The following is a 17,427-nucleotide window of genomic DNA, read 5'->3' on the forward strand; positions in this document are numbered from 1 at the left end:
TGTGACATTTGGCCTTCAGGTTGTGGATTCACACACACAACTTGTGAGACCTTGAAAAAACAGACTTTCCCACCTGCACGCCAAAGGATCCCACACTGCTAGGGAAAGGTGGCACCTGGTATCACCTACCCAAGAACATAATACAGATAATTTAATTGCACATCAGTGCCAGGTGCAGCAGAATCAGAAATGGGGGGAAATCCACGCTTCACTGTCACCATCTCAAAGAAATGTGTGTTTGAACACACGTTGTCAGCTAGCTCATAACAGCAGATAACAACAAAATAGAACACCCATTTGCCATTAAAACATTCAGTTCCTTTCAAGAAAAAAAAACCCTATCCAGTCTGAATAAAGCAGAAACATGTAATTAAATGCAATCCATAGTAGCTGACTGGAAAAACAAACAAACTAAACCCCCCCTGGAGAAATCCACTAGCATAAGATTTATAGCAATCCTTCATAAGAAACTGCATAGCCCAGGGTGCCCTCAGAGAACAGGTCTGCATCTTTAAAGCTTTAAATAAAACTTTCAAATATGACCCAAAGATTGGGCTGGGTGCTCCTGCCTCCTTTAATCTCTCTTTCCTTTTCTTTTCCTTCATATTTCCTGGAGTTAAATGGAGTGGGATGATTCAGAATCACCCAGTGTTACTGCAGGCACTAGGAATAGAGTATTAACCCTAAAACTGATGTGGAACATATTAAGCATACAAGCCACTGGCTGGAAAAAAAAACCTCTGAATCCCAGAAGAGGCAGCCACTGCAGTTATTGGAAATGAAGGATTTGCCAGAAACAAGATGAAAGAGCAGAAAAGAGAAGTCTGATATCCACCTGTCTGTATCAACATCCAAGGGTTATCCATAGGGAACAGAACCCATTCTCAAGGAACAAGGAAAATTCAAGACACAAAGTTTTGCAAATTTAACTCTTAAACTTCTGTTATACCTTTGAAACAAAAAGGTTAATTTTTTTAACCATTGAGGAAAAAAAATGTTTCCACAAATATACATAGTTTTGGTTTCTACTTCAACGAGGTTTTCATGGATACTGAGAGTCTTTCCTTAATCTAATTTTATTGTTTAATTTAAATTGTCAGTACAACCTGAAGGAGCAAATGGGTGGAGATGGTACACTAGCAGTTAGGAGCAGCTGTGCACTACCAACCTAATGTGCCCAGAAAAGGGAGCAGGCCTGGTGGAACAAAAAATTGAGAAGAAAGACATGGCAGACAATGAATAGCAGAGGTAGAAAAGCCCAGACTATAACTAAGAACCAAACAAAAACACCACAGATCTTCCCATACCTTCTCCTTTTCAATCTCCAGTATAATGAAACCATCATGGTTCAAATGCTCAGCAAGAATGAAAAATATAATCACACCAAAAATTAAAAAGGGGAGGGAAGGCTAAATTATAATTAACTACAGAGCACCTATTTGATTTGAGTAAGCTGCAGACACAATTGCTTGCAGATCACAGATACACTTTGGCTTAAATATTTAGGCTCACCAGCAGCCCTGGAAAGTCTCTAGGAACCATTAAGTTCACAGACTCCAAGCAATAAAACAGGTACAATACCATGCACATTTTAGCAAGAGTGGAACAAAGAGATGAAGCAGGAAATGAAAGGCTTAACTGGAATCACCATTTGCCTCTTCATTCCCTGCCTGTGCTTCAGCTGCCAGTTCACATCTCTCCTGTGATCATCACTCAGAGATTAATATGCCTGAAGACTTTGATTACTTCCACATATATCCAAGCTCATTGTACTTAGTTTAAACCCCAACCACTGTAATAAACACAACCCTTTTGCAAATCAAAGATAGCAGGCAATATTTAAGTTACCCTCAGCATATTCTGAGCATGTATTGTTTCTGCTTCAGCCTGCTCTAACATCCTGGAAGTGCCTGCCCTGTAAATGAATTATTTATAACTGTGATGCCCTCTGACAAGAGGAGCATCAAAGTTACTGCCAGCAGCAGTTCTGGAACTGTTCTTTATGAAAATCAGAGGTCTCCCATGTCGTGTAATGGAGGAAAAAAAAAAAAGGAACAATATCCCAGATGGGGAAGATCAAATGCAAAGAATGCAGTACAGGAAAGACTACAGCACAAGTAAGGTTTAAAACATCCCTAATACAATAGATAATGCTCAGGCACTCAGTCTGTGTGTATTCTTATAAATAAACACATATCTTAAGAATGGCAGCATAGCTCCCCATAGGATGTTATTTTTTAACATATACTCACATAAACTTCATTGTGATCAAAGCGCTTCTTCAGGTTGTTGATGAAGGAATCTTCATTAAGAGGCTCTAAAAGAACCATATCTCCCACCCCAATCATGTCATCTAAAAGCGATGTCTTGACCTCCATTTTGGCCATTTTGTCCTGGGAAAAACAAAAGAAACAAGAATAAAACAAACAGCAAAGGTTAGCTCAAGGTTATTCTAATTATTCACAGCATTATCTAGCAACACGACTTCAGGAATAAAAGTTGAAAGAACACTACATTACAGTTATGTTTCCAAGGGACATTCTAAAAGTCAGTGCATTAGCCCAGGCAGTCTACATGATTCCAAAATTTAACTTCTAATAGTCAACGATGCCATCTGGTCCACTTTATATTAAACAGGAGACTCCTAGAAACAGGAATGAAGATTCCACTGGGCACCAAAACCACAGTATTCACTTCAACTCAATGTCCAAGTGCATGTAAGTCTGTGTTTTATCAAAAGCTCCATCAGGACCTTCAGATTAAGGTTTAAATTTGTCAGTAAACCTAATCTGAGTGTCTTTTTCATCCTTACTTGCATTTCTCCAACTCCATGAATACTGAAATGGGAACCAACGCAGTGAACCCTCTCAGAGACAAAAACCACACTATTTGATCTTAGTTCATGAACCCGGGGCTCTAAAGTAGAACAGCACCGGTATTGGCTACATGAAGCTACCAAATTACTTCATTTACTTGTAATTTTGTTGCTGGAGAGAACATTTTCACGGGGCAGCAACAACCCAGCTGATAAGGGGATTGTATACACTGCACGAATGTAGCCGGAGCGGCAAAGGGCAGAAGCTGGGCTTGAGCAGGGGACCAGGATCAAACAAAACAAAGTAAGCAAGCCTGATAAAGGAAGTCATTTAGACAAAGAAGTCAAGGTCAGGCCAAAACTTGGCACTTATTTGATCCTCCCAGCCTTTTATCCCTCCAGTCCAAACGCTCCTCAGGAGCTCTGGGCACACAGTCACTGCTTTCAGCTCCCACGAGGAGCCTGGAAAACGGGCGGATTCACGGCAGCGACCGCAAACGGGGAGCCAGAGGTGAGAGAACAGCTTGGCTGGCCACACAGACCAGGACCAGGCACTGCACAGCTACAGCCACACAAAACAGCAGCTCAGCTTCACCAGTCAGCTGTCCCCTCCCAGCTACAGAGTGCTACCAGGCTCTCCTTGGTGCCCCAACCACTGCTGCGTGTTTTAATTCTAAATGTTTTTTCTGGTTTTCCAAAGTGCCACTGAGCAGCTATCACCTCATATAACCAGTGCTACCCTGCCATAATACCTCTCCATGAGATCACTAATTTAAAACAAGCAAAGTCCTTCACCTCTCCCTTCTCCCTGAAGCCACTGCTTCACTAAAAGCCATGTGATGGTTTTCATCAGTGAGTGACATCTGAGGGATTTTAAGATCAAGACTTAAGTCTTGCTTGATGTTTTTCCAAAGCACAGCTCCACAGGCAGCTAACAAAGCAACACAAAAAGATCCCCAAAACCTGAACCAAGCCTGGGAATTACTAGAAATTCACATGGAAATGCAAAAACAGTGCTGAACTATGGTAACCAACCAAAGCTGAGTCAACTCTGCTAAACAAACAAAAGAGCATTTATTTTAAACAGAAACACTGGACAAATTTCTTTGTAGTGAAAGATACTTTTATTCTTAAAAGTTCACCCCTCTGAACCACCAAAAAAATTTTAAACATTCGTAGAATCTTTTCAGAGGTATCACTTCAACTTCTGCATCCCATTAAGACAAATTCTTTAAACTACCAATCTTGTTTCAGTGACCTAATTACTTCCCATACATCAACTAATGCTCAAATAACTTTTGAAGGCTGAAAAAATAAAGCCCTTCTCAAGTATGGAATTTATTAAATAATGGGTTTGTGGCCAAATATATAAAAAAAGCCAACACAAAATCCTAATAAGGGCAATTGAAACCTAAAATTTAAGTTCTAAGTACAATACCTCATTTACCATTGTGAAATTACATACCATCTACCACACTTCATGCATCACTGCTTGGGAATTTCAAGAGCAAGAGCAGCCAAACCCATCGAAAACATCCATGTATTCCCAAATGCAGTGCCATGCTTTGCAGAAGAGGTGCAGGAAGACACTATATCAACTATTATAAGTTGGATCAAAAAGTTGTGTACAGATATTGACTTGTCAATATATTGGGAAAGTTCCATTTTATGGTCAAAGGTTCATTTTCAGCTTGTTTTTTTCTACGATAATTTACAGTATTGTATGATGAAAATATTTTTCATCAGCTTGTGAGCTAGAAAATATTAGAGACCCAAATGATGAAAAAATTGAACAGGCTGAAACAACATATTTAACACTGATTGCTACAAAGCCATTTTCAACAGCCTAGCCTTTGCAAAAATCCATTAAAGATTGCCTCCTGCACTTATGTATGATTCAGGAGTATTCTTCCCTGGCAGCATTGTTGGCCTTTGCTTTGGTGGAATCCAATCTTAATCCCTGCTCTGGTTTAGCTAACAAAGGAAAATCCAGCCTGTGGATAATTTGGTTGTCTGTCTGAGGTAAAAATTGAGGGGGGAAAAAAGCATTGCTAAGAGAAACCAACAACGTTTAAACATAAATTAATCAATTAAATAGGACTTAATGACTGAAATTAATCTATTAGAAGAATGTAGTAGAAGATCCATGCACAGCACTTTCAAAATACCAAATGCTAACTTTAGAAGTAGCTTTATAAAAAAGGTCAAAAATCAGCACACTACACAGAAAAAAAAAATTGCAACATTACATGGCTAAACTTTAAAGCAGCTCAGAAATGCAATCCAAATCCATGTCCAAGTATTTGCCATACACCCAAAGATGCCTTGCAGCTGTTAATATTTCCCATCAGCACTGCTGACAGCGTGCTCACCACAGTTTGGGAAGCAGTGGCAAACATAAAAGCAAGTGGTTTCTACTTTTGGAGTATTCATACACCTTCAAAAAGATGAATGCTACTCAAGAACCATTTACAAGAACCAGATCTGAGAGGGATGGGACCAGAACCTGCTCCCAGTGCCCGAGAGACCAGGAGGATCAGATTCTTCCTTCAGCATTCTCTGCTCTCACCCATACCCACTTACCACTTGAGGCTTCTCCCAAATTTACCCTTCTTGTCCCTAAAGGGGAGATCAGCAGCATTTCAAAATATCTCCTTTTTTCTGTAGGCAGTTGTCAAATCTGTTCTTCCTCCCCTTGGTTTCATATCTAAGCCTTAAATTCAATGGAGTGAGAACATTTGCAACATGTTTCCATTCTCAGAAAAATATTTTAGAAGTCAATTCAGTAATCTTTCACAGTTTGATCTGTTTTATGTTGGACATCATGCTTGGGAGGAGAGGTGCTGGGCAGGCTGTGTCTTTAAAATGCTTTAATCCACACACTCCCACACCACAGAGAGCCTTTTAAAACACACACTGTTGTATCCACTGCTTGCAGTGCCTGGGATTGGGATAAAATTTAGATTTTCAGTTGAATCTAAAACCTTCTTGCCCCTCTTGGCCACAAGGATGGCAAATTAAAAATCACAGCCACAGCAAGCCCTATCATTGGCCATTCTGGAAAAGGAGCTAATGACAGCTATAAATAGAAGAGAATGCAGAGAACAGGCAAAACCCCCTAAGCCTTGTACAATTAAATGTACACATTCTCCACGGGGGAAATGAAGTCATGCCCTGTTATTGGCATGCAGCACCTCATGGAATTGTCCCAGGTTTTCCACATCACCCTCCAGCAGCAGAACAGCAACAATTGTCAGCAGCTTCCTACAGCTGTGCACTCCTTAGCTCACACTCAAGAGTTTGCTGCTCTGCAGAGGTGGCTGGGCTTTTTTGTTTTCTTTCCAGGCATTGTAGCAAGAGGACAATTTCCCTACCATCAAAAGTGACACAGATGTACTCACATATGCTTCAAGATCTGATTCTTTAAAAACAAACCCCACAAAAAATTAAAACACCACAAGCCTTTGGTTTCACTACAACCAGCTTGCTGTAGAAGATAAGCCCCTTTTCCTAAGTCTTACCAGGGACAATGTGCAACATCAGTAATTCAACAGTGGAGTTCAAGCTGATTTCATGCTCCAGGTCTGACCCTGAGCCCCTGTCAGGCTGTAATTATGCTTGCCCACCCTTTCCCTGTTTTCTCTGTCGGGAGCTATCAGCCCAGCCAAGGTGGGGACATTGACAGGCCACTGCTGCAAAAAGCAGCCAGGGACACAATGCCATTACTTGAACAAAACCAAACCAAAAGGGGCTGCCACCATCATCTCAGGCCGCTGCTCATGACAAGACTAAGTGCCAATTTAGCAAGAAGCAGGATTTAAATTTATCCTGTCCTCATCAGCTGATGCCCCAAAGGTGGAAGTTCATTGGAAACGCCCTGTGCTGGTTCACCAGGCAAACTGAGGCAGATTGTGCAGCTGAGCTGTGACAATGCCCTCTTCACACAGAGCTGCATTTCCCGACATCAGCACGGGGGAAAAAGAGTGGATAGCATCCAGAGGAAAGCCCTGCTCTCCCTCCAGCCCGCTCCCACCTGCTCTGCAGGAACACCTGCACCCTCCTGCCCAGCTGTGCCCGCTCCCAGCTGCTGCTCTGACACATCCATGTCCTGTGGAAAAGAGCAGAAAACAGCTCGATGCTGCAGCCCACTGCTTTTCCTGCAAGAAAATGGACTTGAGGAACGTGACAGACGAATTTCAGGAAGGAATGTTAATGGATATCACAACATCAGTAAAAGCACTCAAAGAACTAAAAGGCTTCCTCTGACTCTCCGTCTTTCCTTTTGGTTTCGCCAGCATCTGGATAGCTTCTGAATTCCTTCCTTTCTCACAGTCCTGCTGCACAAAACGGTGTTTTCCAGACTGGAAAAGTTTATAATTCAGAGTTTTGAATTAGCTAATGCTTCTCACACCTTACCTACGGAGCAAGAGCTGTTATTTGAAGCCTTGTGCCACCTCCCTCACATTCCCGTGGGCACCGAGCATTACACACGCGTACCTGGTTTCCTTGAGCGCTGCACAACAACGGCTCTGGTGAATTACAAAAGGAAAACGCGGCATTCCAGGGTGGGTTTGTACCGGGCCCGCAGGAATGTTTGCATTCAGCATCAGCTAAATGGGAACAGCCCTTCAGCAACATCAGATTAGGGCAGCTTCGCACCAGTGACTGCAATTTAGATGACAGAAGATCTGACCAGAGAATTCCACAGGAGAAACCAATGCTCCACTGGCCTCTGCTCCCAAACACCACACATTTCTCTAAAGATTGGGGAATTTTCAAGAAAGAATCAGGCCACTCAAGGTACTGTTGAACAGACAGCTGCAACCACTGAGACAATATCATCTTTTAATAGTTTAACAACGGAGACTTGACTGCAGTTAGTGGGATAATGAGCCTGCATTAGGACATGTACAAAATGTTTGCTGGGACATCATCTCCTCCAGATGTGAACAGGGGATGAAACTTCCTTCATTAGCAGGACTCAGGTTCTTCAAAAAGGCAGAAGTGAGAGGTTTGGTTGGTGCTGAAGTTCTTTGGGGCTTGTTGGGGGGTTTTAGGGTTTTTGTTTAGGTGTGGGGGTGGGGTGGTTTTTATTTTTACATTTATTTACAGCTTGGTGCCGACCCACACTAAGCAGTAATCTCCCCTGAAGTGAGAGAGATGCCTCTCATGCCTCTGTTCACATTATGGTGAGACTGTGAACAACTCTGGTGTCACCAAAAAGGTGCACAGTACCTTACCACAAAACCAAAATCACATGAGCCATGTTTGCAGAGGATACAGCTTTGCCCTCTTTCTCTTCCTTGAAAAAACCAAACTCAACTAATTCAGCAGCCTGAGGGGGCTGTGTTTGCATTTCTCTGAGGCTACTTTCTGTTATTTTTCTCCCAGTGGTTGGGATAACATTAGCATGGATATTACCTGCTCCATGAGACCATGGGGTATATCTATTCTATTATTCCTACTTTACAGTCCCAGCAGTACATGTCTTCAAATTACTTCTGATAATTATTTCGCAACCACAACACAATAACTGCCACCAGTAATTGCACTCTGGGGCTGATCTATTTCCTAAGTCAACTTTCTGCCTTGCTTTAACTCATCTGGGTCAGTCACACCAGGTTTTGGGAAAAACATTTGGGTCTTTCAACGTTGCTAAGGCACTCTTCTTTAGCAGCTGTGAAAATACAGTCAAAATATGTCTGCTACTCCATTTTGACCCTTAAAATGTTCCTTTACATTTTGGATTATATTGACAGGCTTCAAGGATTATAGGTGTGAAGTGGCATTTTATGTAAATGGTTATTCTGGAGTCCCTTTTTTCTTTTTCTTTAATTAGTTTAATGGGGAAAACACCTTGGGTGTTTTCAATGCACCTAGAAATAGGTCTTCACTACCAAAGCTATTTACAGTCCAAAATTCTGGTTAAATTCCCACTGAGTTCTGCAGAAACAGGATCCATGGTGGTTTCTTATATTTAGGTTTTCTTAGTCATTGCCCAGCCACAGAGTTTTATAATCATTCCAGGTCCACATCTCCAGAAAAGGATTAAGTATTCAGTAACAAAGGAGGTCAATTTTTTGCACATACACCTTGCTAAGATTTCCTTGAATCTTTTTCAAAACAAGGAACAAAATGTGACTGCAAAGCCAAAAGCTGTCAAAGGTCCTGCCTTCTCCCCCTAAAGCAAAGACTTCAGACTGAGTGTTTGGTCAACATAACTTTGAAACACTGTCAGTAAGGGATATGGACACATAGAAAACACCCTCATTCTTTCACAAAAGAAAGCAAAAAATATTTTACTGCTGGACAGCCAAACTCCACTAAGCAGTGGGTGCCCTTTTAAACTGATTATCTTAGTCTTTCAAGCTGCCGCCCAAAGATTTCTGCCAATTTTGGGGATCCTGCCCAATCCAAAGGTTACATTTGCAGAACAGGGGCACAAAAAACAAGGTAGTGTTTATTTATATTAGGGGATCTTCTTTGTTTGCTGTATGTCACACACCAGAGCTTGGGCTCCAAAGAGCTCTCAGTAGCAGATGCCCACGAAACGCTTTTACAATCAATCAATCAATCAATCAGCCCTCCCAAAGTCAGATCACTTCTCTCACCTGAGGTTTCAGTCCCTCGGGAGCAATCCAGCAATCAGCTGTAATCAAGACCTTCGACCAAAATAGGATTGTTATTCTCTATTCCACACAAGCACACGGGCAGAGAGCAAGCCTTGCTTTCCTGCAGCCAGCACGGGAGCCACACATCCCTGGCACAGGCAAAAGCCCTGCTCAAGGTGGAGCACCTGCAGCAAACACACATTTACATCATTGCTGAGGCAGGTACTAAGAGAGGTCCTAATACCACAGGGTTAAAATACCAGAGTACATGCTAATCTTCAGCTCAAATGCTTTGTTGCCTGTTAAACAGTGGGTGATAAGCCCTGGAGATATGCAGAAAACGAAATAACAGGCCAGGTAACACCACAGCTGCACTCAGCTGCCAACAGCAGGAGGAAAAGCAGCCACAGAAAGTCGTGACAACAGTCAGTGAACCAGGCTTAAAACTGGTCACAGAGGAACACAAACCTAAAATCCAGATCCCAGAAGAGGCATCAGTGCCTGTATCTACCCTGCATCAACCAGCCACAGTCACTGAGCACACACCCTAAGCCCTAGAGCAGTTGGCACTCACAGGTTTCCACAGTTTCCATGCACTCATATCATCCTCCAAGCAGTAAAAGTCCAGGTCAAGCAAAAATTTCCCTGTCCTTTTCCATTTAAAACAGGAGGAAAAGAAGTCACCCAAATACCACCCCCCAAAGGTCTTATTCTAGCCCATTGCAATTTGCCCTCCTGAAAACCTCGCTGATGGGGTCCTTGAAATATTTGTAAATAAGGTTTGGAATGTTTTTAGCTTAGCATTTATGAAAATAAGACAAATCAGGCCAGCTGTTCATCTCTTGGTCTACACATCCACTGTCTCAGTAGATGTGTAGACCAAGATATCTAATGCTGAATTTCACTCAAAAGGACAGAGTAAAAGACAACAGAAGAGCTGATTTTGCACACAAAAGCAGGCAGGAGAGGAGATCTGAGCACAAGCATTCCATCAGAGACATGGGCTGCGAGGAGAACAAACCCCTCATTAAGTACCACAGAGCAGAAAAATTGCTCTGCAAAATTCCCTAGCTGCAGGAAAAGCTTCAAGTGGAAATCATTACTTCTTTGCAAGTCAATCCATCAGGAGAGAAAAGCCTGCAGGAAGTCAGACACGACTGGTCCCATTTCTCCCAGGGGTAAAACAGTAGTGCAAGGTTTCACCCCCCACTTGCCATCACTGTCTATCCTGCACATCAATTTCTGTGCAGCAAGACACTGCTATTTTTTAATAAAGGGAGGGAATAAAAGAATTTGGATGCAAGTGTTGCAGGATAAGGAAGCATTATTTGCTCAAAACTAAGATTAAAAAAAATCTAAGGGAAGGCAAGGCTTAACTAAATTACATGTACTAAGGCAGGTTTGCTCGTCTCAAGCAGTTGACCTCTATCCACTGTTTTGTCATTTTCATCCTCAACAGTAATTTCCAGACAGACACCTGGGATCAGAGGATAAAAGTCATCAATTTCTAAATCCAGCCATCTCCAGCTCTTCCTGTGTATTGTACAAGAGGTGTTTCAGACAATGGGAGCAGTTCATGAAGTCGCATTTCCACACAGGGTAATCACTCTTGTCCAGATGTCCCTGAAGTTAAAAGCCAGCAGACAGTGTTTTTATTAACAACTAGCACGATAAACAGAGACTTTCCAAATAAAATAGAACACTTCACAGATTCAGAGGGGGACACCTTCTTAAAACAGCAATAGAAAGCACCTCCCTTCCACAGAGGGAAAGCAGCCAGTCCCGTGGCAGGCAGGCTCAGCACACACTCACAGCTACCAAGTTTCCCCTCGCTGGCTTTCAGTGAGAACTATCACCTGGCAGCTTTTAGGAAGCAAAAAGTTCTATGCACACGAGATACAGGCAAGCTCCCTGTGTTCCAGAAGTGTTACAAGGCACAAGGAGCTCCAGCTCTGCCCTTGCTTGCCAAAAGATTGTCCAGGGTTTCTGCTGGAGTGAACTTTGTTGTGACAGAGCCCTGCACTCTTTGATCACTGGAGGGGATCTCCAGAGCCCTTCCAGCTCCGCAGCCTGACAGCCCAGTGAGCTGAACAATGGCAACTGGAGCTGGGTCTGTTCTGTGTGCTCCAGACCACTGCATCCCACAGCCACCACTGCCACACTGCCCTGCTCCAGAGTGCCATCTCTCAGCCTTCTCCATGACAAACAGTCCTTATGGTGTGCCTTATTCACAGACTAAATTTATTCTTGATCCGTTAATATCCACTTTATCTTGATTTTGCTAATTCTGCTGGGGTTTGGCTTTGGTTTTAAATTCAAATGTGTTTTCTCCCTCACAGGGAAGTACTGACAAAGGTTTGTTTCAATGTATAATGCATAGCCAGTGTTACCCATTTCCCTCTCAGTGGCTTTTCCACCCCAATCACCCTTTTCTGCTCCATCTCTATTTGAGCCCACCTTGACCAAGCAGGCTGTACAGAGGATTCCTGGCACATCACGGCAGCAATATTCCCTCATCACTACCAGGAGTATTCCTTCATAGAGAGAGGGATTCATTTTCACCCTTTCAACAACTCTTTTCCTTCTCCAAAGTTTCACGGGGCGTTAGCACCTCCCTAGCTTGCTCTGCACAACAATCCTCAAGTGCTCCATCAGTCACAGACCCGTAAAAGTTAGGAAGGGTCTCCAGACACTCCAGCAACCACGTGTTTCCCTTGTAGCCTTAACTATTCCCAAAAATAATCTGCCTTTCAACCTCTGCCATCTTTCTGCTGCCCTGTCTCCAAGCCTCTCTTGATGAAAAGGTAGAGCTGTTATTTTGGCTGGAAGTTCGACACCCCAGGTATCCCCTCTTTCACATCAGGTAAGCATGAGCTCTGCTAGGAGAGCTTTCTCCTCAGCCCTCACACACGAAGCTCTAGCCAGGCTATTAAATGGACAGGGAACTGGTTCCCAGGGTCACAGAAAGAATGGCACCCCTTCACCAGTGCCTCTATGTTAAGTTGCTTCCAGAGAGAAACAGTGGAGAGGATCAATAGCAACTCACTCCCTTTAAGAGCTCTCCTACAGCAGGGCTGAGTTCTCACTACAGTGCCATCCACAGAGCCCTTATGCAGTAAGGAATTTAGGGATACCTCTGATCTAAAAGGATACCCTTAGTTGTGTTTCAAATTGTTTTAACACAAAGGCAATAAACCACAGAGAGTAAGAGTGGCTTCCTTTGCTTGTGCTTTCCCAAAATACAGATTTCACCCCTTCCTCACCCAGCAGTTTCCTCACTTCTGTGGTGCAGGTTCTCAAAGGTTACTGGCAAGGATTTAAGCACAGTGTCAGGACACAGCACATGCTCTATTGTGCATAAAAACTGGTGGTTTCCTTAAGGCCCAGGATTTCAAACATCTTCAATCACCAGTACACTCTTGTAGACAAAAGGAGAACAGACTCCAGAAAAGAAAATGCATATAAAAGAGTAGAAACTTCACTATCTGGGTTTTTTCCCATTCTAGCAAAGCCCACAGTTTATTCTTATTTGTAATTTTATATTTGTACTCTTATTGTAATTCAAAGTACCCCAGTAGCACTTTGGAGTGTACAAAAAATGAAAATTATAGAATATTACAGAAAAAGAAGCATCAAGCAAGCAGCAAGAGAGCTCACACACAAAGCATATTTGTGAGCCCAGGAAACCTGCACCACTGCTGACCAGGCTGTGGTCACACACTTTTAAAAACTGGTTTCTGCTTACAGTAGGGAAGAAGGAATCTTTCCTTGCTGCCTTCATTTAGAAAATAAAGAAATCTACAAGAAGCACTTCTGAGACTACAACACCCACCAACCCTTCTGTTACTCAGCACCTATTCCTCTTTTTCTCCTTGATAGAGGCTCTTACTTTCTTTTGCTCTCATGGTCCTCCTGCCCCACAACATAAAGATTTCTGCCAATATGAGACCCTTGGAAGGGTTTCTGCCTCTCCAAGACAAGGAAGAGTTGACCAGTACATCCACAGTGAAGAAGCAATGCCAAGGCAGCGCTTCACAAAGCCAGAGACACGGCAATCACCACTCCCCACCCCTGAAAATGAAAGAAAATCTTAGTGACAGTAAACATTTCTCACCCTTACTCCTTGGGACTCCTTTCTGGAGCCTTCAGCTTGTTTGCTGAAGGGTTAAATCTGGGCACTCAGGCTGGAGACCACCTCTCAATTGCTTCCCTCCCAGAAGCTGGAGCACTGGATAAAGGATGTTGTTCTGGCCTCTGGGGTCCATTACTCCTGCCTGGAAGAACTCCCCAACCAGTTTGCATCTGGAAAGGGGACTTGATAATTCTTCTTTGCCTCCGAAACTGAATTTTTAAGCACTAGTCTTTCTCACTGAAACTTTCTTATCACCACGGTGACTTCGCTATCAGACTTAAAATACACATCAAGAAATGGATACAAGTTTCCTTGGTGATACCAAATGGGAAATTTCCCAGTAAAATGGAGCTGGGAGAGGCAAAACAATCAACTTTCAGTACAGTTTTCTTTAAAAGCTATGGAAAAAAAAAAAAACCAAACCAAACAAAATAAACCAAAAAAAGAGATCCTGGTCTCCACACTGTTCCGAACCAAAAGCTGGAGTAACACACACCAAAAGACCAAAGCTTTCCCAAACTACAAGCAAACTGGGGCACAACTGCAAAGCATGAATGTTTTGAGACTAAAGCTCAGACACACCAGAAAAGACCCACAAAAACACCCTCGTTGTAGTTCCAGTGTCCTCTTTAGCAGCTACCTCACAGCATATGACAAAGAGTTGCAGAGATTTCCACTATCCCATCAGCATAAAATTAAAACTTCTAACTTTTGGGAGGGTTGTGGATTTTGGGGCTTTTTTTCCATTCTGGGAACTGCAAAGCAGAAGAAAATTAATGTTATTCTTTACTGTTTCTTTATGACAAAGCATGCCTTGATGTTAGCTTATACACCAGAAATCAAGCTCTGGTTTCCTTCTTTTCTGGAGGTTATGAATGGAGAGGTTACATAAGGGTGTAACAAGAGCTGTTACTTCCTTTCCCAGTTGAAGAGAAAAAGCTGTAGATCAAGTTACAGACTCCAGGGCTGGTCATTGCTACTTCAATCTTCCTAAAATTTTTGCCAGTAGTCCCACAACAGACAGAAGAGGCCACTTAGAAGGCTCTGAGAATTCAACAGACTAACTACACACAGCTATAAGGGAGGGGAAAACCCCTTTATTTTTGTCTTTCATCAAACTCAGGAAATTCCCCAAGCTTGATGCATACAGTCACTCAAGGCACCACTTTCCATTTCAGTTTGCTGTTCATTAGTGCAGTGAAAAAGGATGAATGAAATACAGGGTAGGACTCAAAGGCCGCTCTGGTACATGAGCTGTGCTAAATAAGCTCAGCAGTTTGAGAGGGCACTGAACTTTGGTGGGTATGTCAGCATTTGTCCCAGCTCTGACCACACAAGGCAAATGAAAGGAGGGAGCAGTGTCCAGCTTGGCCTTACAGCAGAACTGAGCTTCTCTCCAAACCGTCCCACTGGCACTTCCTTCACCTTCCTCTCCAATTCCAAGCCGCTGCTACTACTGCTGTGAAGGAAGATGAGATCAGACTCCAGCATGAGGAATTTCTGTTCCCACAGAGCTCAGGGAAACCAGATGATCTCAGGGAATCATGTGAAGCAAGTCCCTGACACTTCCATGAGGCAGAGTATCTCCAGTATGTTGCCAGCAGTTTCTTAAGAGTGCACAGTGGGAAAAATTAATGACTTTGCTTGTGTTTCCAATTGCTCTCTCCCACTTCCTCTCCTCATTCGCCAGACTTTTATTTTCCCTTCCCCCAGAAGCACTAGTAGGCTTGCAATGTACATTTGCCCTTCTAAAGGCAATTACATCAAGTCTTGCACAATGCCTGAAAGGGCTAACACAACAGAGCTGAACTGCCTGCCCCTGGCATCATTTCCACACAGATCTCCTCCCCACAGGTGGGATTTAACAAGGTCTCTTACCAAAAAACTCAAAAACAAACAAAAACAAACAGAAAAAAGTAAAAAGGCAAGCATCTGTGATTTAAGATGCTTTCAGGAGTCCCTTCACCTTCACTTTGCTGAACACTCAATCTGTCTGTGGTGCTCAGAAGGAGCCAGAAGCCTTTTAGATATCCAACACCACAAAGGTGTTTCAGAAACATCCTAAGGATATGGAGGAACTTGTGGCAGCCTAACACACCTAAGTGCTCCAAGCCAACACAAGCAGTGACCACTTTAGGTTACTTTGGGAAGAATGGGAATGCTCCAACCCTCACACCTTCACAACAAATTAAGCCTGAGCAGCACACTGTTTTAAGCACTAAATTGAAGACATTCTCAAACTCAAGCCTGGGACAACTGGAAATAAAAGCACATGAGAAGAATGTCTTTACCTTTCATATGTTTAAAAGCAGCCAAGGACTGAACTTTACTTTAACAGATGGGTTGGACTATTTCTGTTCTCTAACACTGCACACTTTTGGGGAAAACCTTGTTTTTGACACAGGGCTTGACAAAGCGATGATTCATGCAGGGAAGGATGGGCAGCTTGTTGCCAGCCTTAATTCACAATTAACAATAGGACAGACGGATGTGGAAGGCTCATGATTCCACATAAAAATCGCCAAGTCAGGAGTTTTACCTGACCTTTATGCCAGTGGCCATTTCCAATCTGGATACATTTTAAATAGTTTCTCTGACATACATTTCAAGAGTAGTTAGCTTTTATTTCGCTACTGTTACGTTTGTCCCTTAGAACAGTGGCCCTGACTAAATACATAGCAACTGATTTAATGACACGGTGTGAAATTTCAAAGCTTTAAATTACTGGAAAAAGCAAACAGCACGTGTGAGCAGAGACGCGTGAGCACAGAGCCACCCTGAGCAAGGCAGGCGAGCACTGGACCACTTCGTGACTGCCCCGCTCCCTGCGGCGCTGCTTGGAAGGCCATTGTTTTCCAGCGGGGAGTCCGGCCACTCCGAGGAACAAAGGGATGCCCTTCCCAAAACAGCGGCAGCAGATGTCCCACACCGAATCCCAGCAGCCTCCATGGGCGCAGACGGGCGGTCTTCCTTGGGAGGCTCCACCAGCCCGTCCCCTCAGGGAAGTTCTCTGGGACAATGACCCTGCCCTGGAAAGCCCTTCCTCAAGTCTCCTCTCAAGTGTAACCCGACAGCAGAATCCATCATCCTGCTCCAAGTTAGCAGCGCTCCTTCCCACGGTTCCCCCGAGCCCCACAGCCCAGCCCGTTCTTTTGCATTCAGGAAAGCCTCGCACACAGGGTAATTATTTCAGACAAGAAGAAACAGATGCCACGCTCTCTTCCCAGAAAGAGCACGCACACTCTCACACACACACTCTCATATTTGAGGGAGCGAGCCCCGGACCGTCCTGCGTGTGTGCGCACCGCGTTCATGCCTCAATGAAGCTGTCCCAGCCCCGCTGCCATCCACCGGAGCTCAGCGCCGGCCACAGCGCACGCAGAGCGTCCCGGAGCCGCAGTTTTGAGCGGGGAAGGGGCGCCCAGGAGCCGCCGGGGCCGCCGTGCCCGGCGCCCGCGCCCAGCGCACCCAGCGCCCCCTCCTCACGGGAGAGCCGGCGCCGAGCCGCCACACCACCCGCTGCAGCGCCCACCCCATCCCTGCCCCATCCCTGCCCATCCCCGAGCGTGTCCCGGGCGGCTGCCGGAGCCGCGAAACAAAGGGAGCCGTGCGGGCCGGGGAGTCCGGGGGAGCTGTACCTCTGCCGCCCAAGGGCGCTGCCCGCCGTCCCGCGACCGCCCGCCGCCTCCCGCCCCGAGCCGCCGGCGGACGCTGCCCTGCCGAGCAGCCGGAGCCGAGCGAGCGGGGCTCAGCCCCGGCCCCTCCCCGCCCGCCCGCCCGGCAGGGGCGGAGGCGCCGCCGCCCGCCCGCCCCGGGCCCGCAGCGCCGCCCGGCGGGCACCGCTCCCCGCGCGGGGTCCGGGCTGCGCC

General features: G+C 44.6%; 1 protein-coding gene across 5 annotated transcripts in view; it reads right to left on the reverse strand.

Annotated features, from left to right (window-relative positions):
- Nucleotides 1–17,427, reverse strand: part of MYO1B (myosin IB) — a 107,337-nt gene that overhangs the window by 89,364 nt on the left and 546 nt on the right. Inside the window, exons 1-3 of one of the 5 annotated variants that reach the window (XM_050976968.1) lie at nt 17,197–17,262; nt 9,427–9,611; nt 2,253–2,393 (exon numbers count right to left, since the gene is read on the reverse strand). In XM_050976968.1, the coding sequence (XP_050832925.1) occupies nt 2,253–2,387 (135 nt within the window). In that variant the 5' untranslated portion in view covers nt 2,388–2,393; nt 9,427–9,611; nt 17,197–17,262. Of the gene's footprint in view, nt 1–2,252; nt 2,394–9,426; nt 9,612–17,196; nt 17,270–17,427 lie in introns of those variants that run through there. The other 4 variants (XM_050976967.1, XM_050976970.1, XM_050976971.1 and 1 more) reach the window with 4 other exon arrangements.

This window comes from Serinus canaria, chromosome 7, assembly GCF_022539315.1.
Source record: "Serinus canaria isolate serCan28SL12 chromosome 7, serCan2020, whole genome shotgun sequence".
In the NCBI taxonomy this organism is placed as follows: Eukaryota; Metazoa; Chordata; class Aves; order Passeriformes; family Fringillidae; genus Serinus; species Serinus canaria.